At 35.7% G+C, this 7,954-nt stretch overlaps 1 protein-coding gene across 2 annotated transcripts in view; it reads right to left on the bottom strand.

Annotated features, from left to right (window-relative positions):
• The window catches only part of lrmda (leucine rich melanocyte differentiation associated), a 109,169-nt gene that overhangs the window by 85,126 nt on the left and 16,089 nt on the right, over positions 1–7,954 (bottom strand). For both annotated transcript variants that reach the window (XM_015027855.1, XM_015027856.1), the window contains exon 4: positions 1,952–2,078. In XM_015027855.1, the coding sequence (XP_014883341.1) occupies positions 1,952–2,078 (127 nt within the window). The remainder of the gene's footprint in view (positions 1–1,951; positions 2,079–7,954) is intronic.

The raw sequence follows: 7,954 nt of genomic DNA on the forward strand, positions 1-7,954 counted from the left end.
TTTTTTTGTGGTTTTTGGACAAAAAAAAACAATAAAAAAGGGCGAAAAAAAAAAAAAAAAAAAAAAAGAACTATAACAGAAAATCCAAAGAAAAAACTAACTTTAGGCTTTGTCTATTGTGAAGTATTTTAATAAATAATCTTCATTGTTCTTAATATTTTCTTCTTTGATACTTGGCCTAATTGAGACTTAAATTTGAATGCATGCAGCAAAGAGACAGCTAATTACCATTCTTTGTAATAAAGCTAATGACAGAGACTGTACTGTTAGCAGCGTCTTGCCGTAGCCGACATAAAAGGAAACATGAGTATCTAATTATGCCATCATCTTCCCTGTTCGTGCTGTAAACGCTTCTCTAATTGGTGGCCTGCAACATCGGTCATCTTATGAAGAACTCCGATGATATAGACAGCTGAAGCCGGGACGTTTGCGAGACTCGTCGACTCTAGTATAGCTGAAACATAAAGCTGAGGAAACAATATAGGGAAATCCCAGAATCCCAAACTGGAATGAATCCAAAAACAGTTTCCACTCTGTGTAGCCCGACTTTTACGATACTAATGAGGAATGAGGAAAAAGAAGATCAGGAATATGCTCCAGTGCACAAATTACAGCACAATGTTAAGTAGACGCTTTTTTATATGAAAGCTGTAAACTTTTACTTTACATAAGGAATAAATAATCACACACAGCTGGTTCAAAGGCACCAAGACACAAAAACACATCATGTCAGCTAGAATCTGTGATTATCTCTCCTTTCATCTACAGCTGCGGCGACAAAGCCAAGCATTTCTTTTTTACTGACAAGCTATGTAAATACAATCTTAAAAGTGACTTTACCCTGCCAAACAGCATTGTAGAGGTCCTTTCTATTCTTTTCATATAAAGTGAGTGATCAGTGTTTTCACTCTGCTTTTCTCCATCTACCAAACACGGCAGTCTGAGGTTAAATTATTTCAATGTTTTGCTTTCCCGCTTGCCACTCGCATGGAGGATCAAAAACAAAGCATAGCACGGAGTGACACTCAAAGAGTACACTATCGTAGCTTATTATCTAAAACAATGAATATATTGTTTTCCTCATGTTTTTTTTAAAACCAACATCGACTCACATGCTTCTTATTTGTCACAAGAAGCTTTTGGCTGTACTCTAACTCTCTGTGTGTGTGCGTGTGTGTGTGTGTGTGTGGGCGTTGTGTGTGTGTGAGAGAGAGCCTCAGAGACCCTAAGACTAAACTGTAAATATTTAATGACTTTACAATTACATTCAATCCAATCTGGGTAGGAGATGTGCCTTTAAATAGGTTGTTACAAAGGGTAGAGTAGAAATACAAATGAACATCTTGAAGTCTAATTAGTCTTTGGTTCTCAAAACAAGAGAGCGACCAACAAATGTATGGGGTTTGAGATAATTAAGCGATTGTGCAGAGAGTGTACATGAGCTGTCACTTCAATCGGCAGACACGTCACACTAGGCAACACAAGTGTGACCGGACAGCCGCCCGTCGCCTTTGATCTGGGTTCATGCATACGGAATCAGGTCAGACTGTGGCCACATGCACTTTCATGCACATTTATAGAAGAGCACAAGCAAAACTCACATACAGGCACCTTCCGAAAACAAAGGTTTATATCAGTTTTTATTTCTTTTTTGGCCTAAATTATTTTTTGGGAAAATAATGGCGGTTTTTTTTTTTTTTTTTTTTTGTCAAAAAATGACTTAGGCCATTATTTTAGGAAAGTCTAGGAAAGACAAAATACAACTTTAACTTTAGATAATAAATATCATGTCCAAAGAGTCGAAACAACAAAATCTCAGCAAATGGAAACTGACAATCACACCAAAACAGGAAGGAAGGAAGAATACCGCAATACAATAAAAAGGTGAGCACAATTAATTCAATGCTACTACTAAAACAAGTGAAAAGAAATGAAGACCAGGATAACTTACTGCTTCCGACTTTGGCTTCACCACTTTCATGAACGCCCCTCTCGCCTGTGCCTCCATCAGTTCTTTTTTTGTTACTTTTCTGGAGTCCAGAAACTTCAGCTGGGGCAATTTGTAAAGTACAAAGTACCTGTAAGACAATTAAAAAAAAAAAAAAAAAAAAAAAAAAAAAAAAAATCTGCTTTATTAGACTACTTTCAAAAAAAAAAAAAGGTCATGGAGAGCATGCAGCAGAAACCTAGGGAAGAGAGGATTTTGGTCAGGGCTCAACAATATTAGAAAATCTTGCAGTGGTGATAGTACACATACATATTCTGACGATGATGTCAGTAGCAATGTATTACTGCTTTATTCTTTATTATCTTTCTCGTCTGTGCTTCCATCACTGTGACCCTTAGTATTGTAAGCAATGTTATTTGTTTTTGGTATGAACTCCTGCTGCCATGGGACTTTGTCCCACTGGTTAAATCAGCACAAAAAGTACAAGATGACAACATTTGGACTAGATCAGTCAATACTTTTTGCATTCTAAACAATCTTTTGAAAACTGAATATCGCACACACCAATGTAATGATGAAAATATATCATGCAACCCTGGTGCAGTAGTATATTTTCAGCAAGACAAGAAAAACTAGTCAGAATTCATTAGAAAATCAGCATAGTTTAAAATAGGAAAATATGTTAAATGCTCAGAGACTTTAAATTGGGAGGTTCACCTTTCAGCAGATTAAAGGCACTAAAAAAAGTCCACAATGAAATAGTTTAGATCAAGCCATGCAAATGTATAGGAATGACCAATGTATGAATCCAGAAAAGACATACAGTAAAAGCCTTGCAACTATTAATGCAAAGTTCTGTTAAGCCCTTCAAAACTGTGTGAAAAATGTGTAAAAGTTCAAGGGGTCTACATTATTTTCGATGCTGTAGGAGTCACTACAATCGCAACATAAATTCTAATATTATATTCTAATATTAAGAAAAACCTGAAAAGAAGCGGGCTTAATGGAGATGCAGATTAAGTGGTGATCTATCCATGAATGCAATAACCTTCAAAGCTGATAAGAACATACTAGATCAATGGCACAGAAGGAGATACAACCTGTGCAAGAGCTGTCATTCTTGCTGCATCATGGATACCTCTCTAAGCTTTCAGACACACTCCATCTTTCATTGGGAGGGAGAGAAACGTCAAAAGATAATGGCTAGAATACACAGATGACAACGGATCCTTTCACTGGCAGGCAGGGTTAGAGGAACCAGTATGTCAGGGCTGAGCTGGTAGTCCAAAAGGACACACATCCACCACCTAAAGTGGAGGGTGAGAAAGGACGGGGAATATGGGTCGAGACAAGACCTGTGTGTGTGTGAGGGATTGTGACAAATTGATGATGGCAATGGCGATGAAGGGAGATGGCAAAGCCTGTGTCAACTTTTCAACACCTGAGGATAATGAGGAGGGATGCAGGAATCAGACTGGGAACATTCAACATCGACATGCAAATTAAAGAAGAAAAGAAATATTACATAGATGTAATAAAGAAAATTACAATACTTCCTATCTAGAAAACCTTATCTAGAAAAGGGAATCCTTTACAGTCCAACTCTGATGACAGGTTAAAATGACCTTCTTCTAACCCCTTAACAAGAAACAAGAAGCTTTATTTCTTCTGATAATAACGCTAACACTCAAATCCAGGAGGCCTCCATCCCAGCCTGTGTCCCTCTGCATGCAAAAGGACTTTGTTCTGGGCATTTCCATGATCAAAGGTGAAGATGCCCTTGGGATACACACAGGGAGGTTATTCTCCATAGGAAACCTGCCATCATAGGGTCAGAACAGATGACAAGGCTCTGTCAGCCAGTGGTGATATTAATGATTCAACCCCAACCACTGAGGGAGGATAAGAAAGCAAAGGAGACGCAGGGGGTAGCATGGAGGGTGGGTAGGGCTGTGGTGGTGCTGCTTGACTAGTAAAGGACTAGATGTAGTTTATTTAGCAGTCCAAAATATATATATATATATATATATATATATATATATATATATATATATATATATATATATATATATATATATATATATATATATATAATATAAATTGTGACTTTATTAATTCAAAAAGAGTATGTTAGCTTGTTGATTTTCACTCAGTGCTTAATAAATACACACAACTGATGTTGAAGTTACTTAAAATGTGTTTGATCAATTATCTCACAACTCTAGGATTTGATGCAAAGTCTGTCTAATGTGAAGAACTGCAAATAATGGTAATATATATATATATATATATATATATATATATATATATATATATATATATATATATATATATATATATATATATATATATATTTAAATTCAGTTAAAATACACTTTGGGTAATCATTACTCAGCAGCACTTATATCATTTCATAAAAATGAGTACAAAGCACAGTTGGTGGTTGAGACGCCTCAAACTCCGCTTTCATGTGCCACGACAGCAGATTGTTCAAACTGATAATTCTCCACAGGGTAAAGGGGTGAATGTCAGAGACATTTTGCTTATTTATGTACATCATGGACTCAAAGAGAAAACAAGTTGGATTAACATCTGTTGTCACTTTTCCATGTGCCTAAAATTGTCAGTGATCATTCACAGGCTTGCTCAACAGAATGGAGAGATTTTTGAAACCACAACATGGGGGAATGGAAAACGGTGTTAGTTTAGTTGCTACACTGAGAAACAGCTGGTGAGACAATTCAGATAGTCTTTTTTTTTAATCTAGATTGGCTAAACCTATGAAAACATGACTTTTTACCTAATCTGAACACGCCAAAATTGCTTGAACAGGTCTTGTTAACCACAGCATTTCAAAGTGGAAGTGGATACTGACTGGGAAGGGCTTGCAGATAGCCATTGTTTAACATCACACAGAGTTTAAAAATGAAATCATGACGCAGAAAAAAAATGTAGTAAGTTGCTTGAAAGGAGGGATTTAAAGTACTACATCTAGCAGACATCCGTGCATTCTCATCATTTTGCTCCTTCTGTATTTTTTATTTTACTCGTTTTAATTTTGTACTCAACTTTTTTTTTTTCATATGACAAGGTGCCATCAGGGTTGAATGACAAAAAATATTGCGATGATGATGAAGGAATGAAAACACTTAAAACCACAACCATGAATACAATGGGTTGTAACATTTCTGTATGCAGAATATAGTCCTTCAAAAATATTAATAATCAGAATGGAAATTATCAAGCTGAATTTATTTTATCATGCAATTAATTAATTAATCGCTTATTGTGACAAGTTTACATAATACAATAAGCAATATGTGCTTATTTTATTCTCTTCTTTCTTTTTGTTGTTAACATTTGCAGCCACAAGACTCTGTCCAACAGGCTAAAAATTACATTAAAATTTAAAATGCAAGTTCATAATACCTTGAACATATTAGCCAGCAATTATTGCATTCCAAACACCCCTTTGTGATATAAATATTCCATACTGTAATATTGTGATAACCATATATTCCTGTATATTGTGCAGCCCATCAGCCATTTAGATGATACTTCATATTTATCTTGTGAAGTTTTTTAATTTTTTTATTTATTTTGTGGAATTAGCCAAGAGTAAACTCAATCAGATGCCAGAAAGTGTGAAGGAATTGAAGCAAAGTTGCTGAGTTCAGGTTGCTTCGTTTGAGTTTTTAGTCATGCCATCACTCAGGAACCAGGCCTGAATCAGAGTTAAAGGATACACACATTGATTGCTTGAAGAATTTTTTTTTATTCAAATTTTAGCAGGATACATTTATTGTATAAGAACAGGATATTTAATTCCTGTTCTTATACAAAAACTTGTCCTCCACACTCTACCTTCCTTACCAATATCCTCTGCATATTTTGCTTCCGTTTGACTTCTGTGCCTTGTACCTTAACTTCCTCTGGTGACACGAAACCTACACTCTCAGGTCTGTTTTTCCAGTCACATATCTTATTTTCTCTTATTTGAAGCAATAATGTGACTGTTCAATCACTTGTTTTTTGGGAATGTGCCAGTTTGGCTTATAGAGTTTACTTCAGAGAAAAGAGAAATGATTTGTGCAAGAGGCATTGCAGCGGAAATTATGACAGTTTTGAGTGGGGAAAGGGAAAGAAAGCCGAGTGAAAATGAGGAATCTAGCTCTCAAATCAAAAACATGATTTTTGAGAGAAATATTTTAAATATGAGTGGGGCTTTTGTAATGCTAGCCATGCTAAAAGCTAAAATAAGGTTAGTTGTAAATAAGAAACCTGAATCAACTAGAACTGGCAAAATCATAAATCGTCCCCCAAGAATTCAGATTGTTTCACCTTCATATTCTGGTACTAAAAACCAAGGGACAGTGTGGATATTAAAAGTCACCAAAGAAGAGGACAACATTTAACCTCCATGCTCACTACAGTGTTCAGGGAATGAATGCTATATTTCTGTGTCACTGCACTAATTGGGTCACCGATGCGGCACACCAGGATATTTCACTTGAGAGAGCGAGAACTCCTCAGGCACTGGGCCGGGTATTTATTGCCCAAGGCCAGTGCTGTCACGACCTGCATACAGCCTAACCTTGTCAGACATAAAATCTGCATCACGCTCAAATTGATGTTTTACTATGTGACACACTATGAATATTACATTACAGGACCGTAGACGTTGTCAGTCAAAACAGAACAGCCTCCCTCACCAGTAAGTTAAGCATGCGAGTAGAAGGAGAAAAAGGGTAGGGAAGGGAGTTTGAAGGGGGGGGGGGAGGCGTATAAAGACAAAAAGAGAGAAGAAAAGATTATTCAAGAAAGGCATGGGTGGTAAATGATTAATAGGAAACACAGAGTCAGAAACAAGCACTTAGGGCTAAAACAGACAAAAGAGAGTATGCTTTTCGCCTTTTATCACATTTCATGTAAAAGACCCTGACAAATGGTGGTCATATTGCCTGACTCGGGGCTTGGCTTGATGTTTAATGCATCATCTGTTCTGGTAAGGCAGGGTAGTAAACACTCATTTGTGGCGATGACTAGTCACACATGAAATCCATTTTGCAAACTGGAGTGTACCGAGGCCAGTTGACAAAGCTTTTAGAGTGATGAAGGCGAGTCCACAGTCTGGTTATGAAATGCAAATGCTGGTGGTCAAAAACTAACATCTTGAAATTTATTGCAATTTACAAAAACACAGTCTCTTATTAGTTGCCGCGTGGTGGAAAACTTGCCTATGTAATACCAAAAGAATAATTTTGGGATTTTGAATTGAGGTTGTGTTAAAAAGTTAGACTAATATCTTTCCTGAAATAAATTTAAATTAAGATACATCTTAAAGGCCTTGTTTCCACTGAGCCATACTACAATAGGTATTTTTTGTTATTTTGACATTTTTATTTTGCATCAGAATAATAGTCCCTGCTCCCCTTCACCTGCTGCACATCTAGTTATTTGGTCCCACTTGTTCTTTGTAATAGTAATCAGTCCCTTTTATAATACATAGGTTCCCCCATGGTTCTTTCAGTCACTGGCACCAGCTCAATGTCACACCGATTAACTCCTCGTTTTCTTCCTTCGTTCTACCAACACCCCAGTATTCTTATATCATTCAATAAAAATACAATTTCACTTTGACTTTTCCAACCTCATGCCAACTTATTTTAAAGGCTGAAATGAAGCATTGTGCAAACTTAAAACCATTTAAAACAACACATAAATCAATGTTGTTGTTTTTGTTTTAATCAATATAGGAATGAGGACAAGAACTGAATATTAAAATATATATATTGTTTACCGGTCTGAAATAAACCTAAATGTGATCTTTCTATTTTTTTATCTACAGGAGTATAAATAAGATGTAAACATGTTATTATTTTTGAAAAAAGTAAAGAACACCCACACATATATATATATATATATATATATATATATATATATATATATATATATATATATATATATATATATATAAAAACTCTCTTCTTATATATATAAAAAATG

Source organism: Poecilia latipinna, unplaced genomic scaffold (genome assembly GCF_001443285.1).
Source record: "Poecilia latipinna isolate Pla-1442-1.1 unplaced genomic scaffold, P_latipinna-1.0 Scaffold107, whole genome shotgun sequence".
NCBI classification, from domain to species: domain Eukaryota; kingdom Metazoa; phylum Chordata; class Actinopteri; order Cyprinodontiformes; family Poeciliidae; genus Poecilia; species Poecilia latipinna.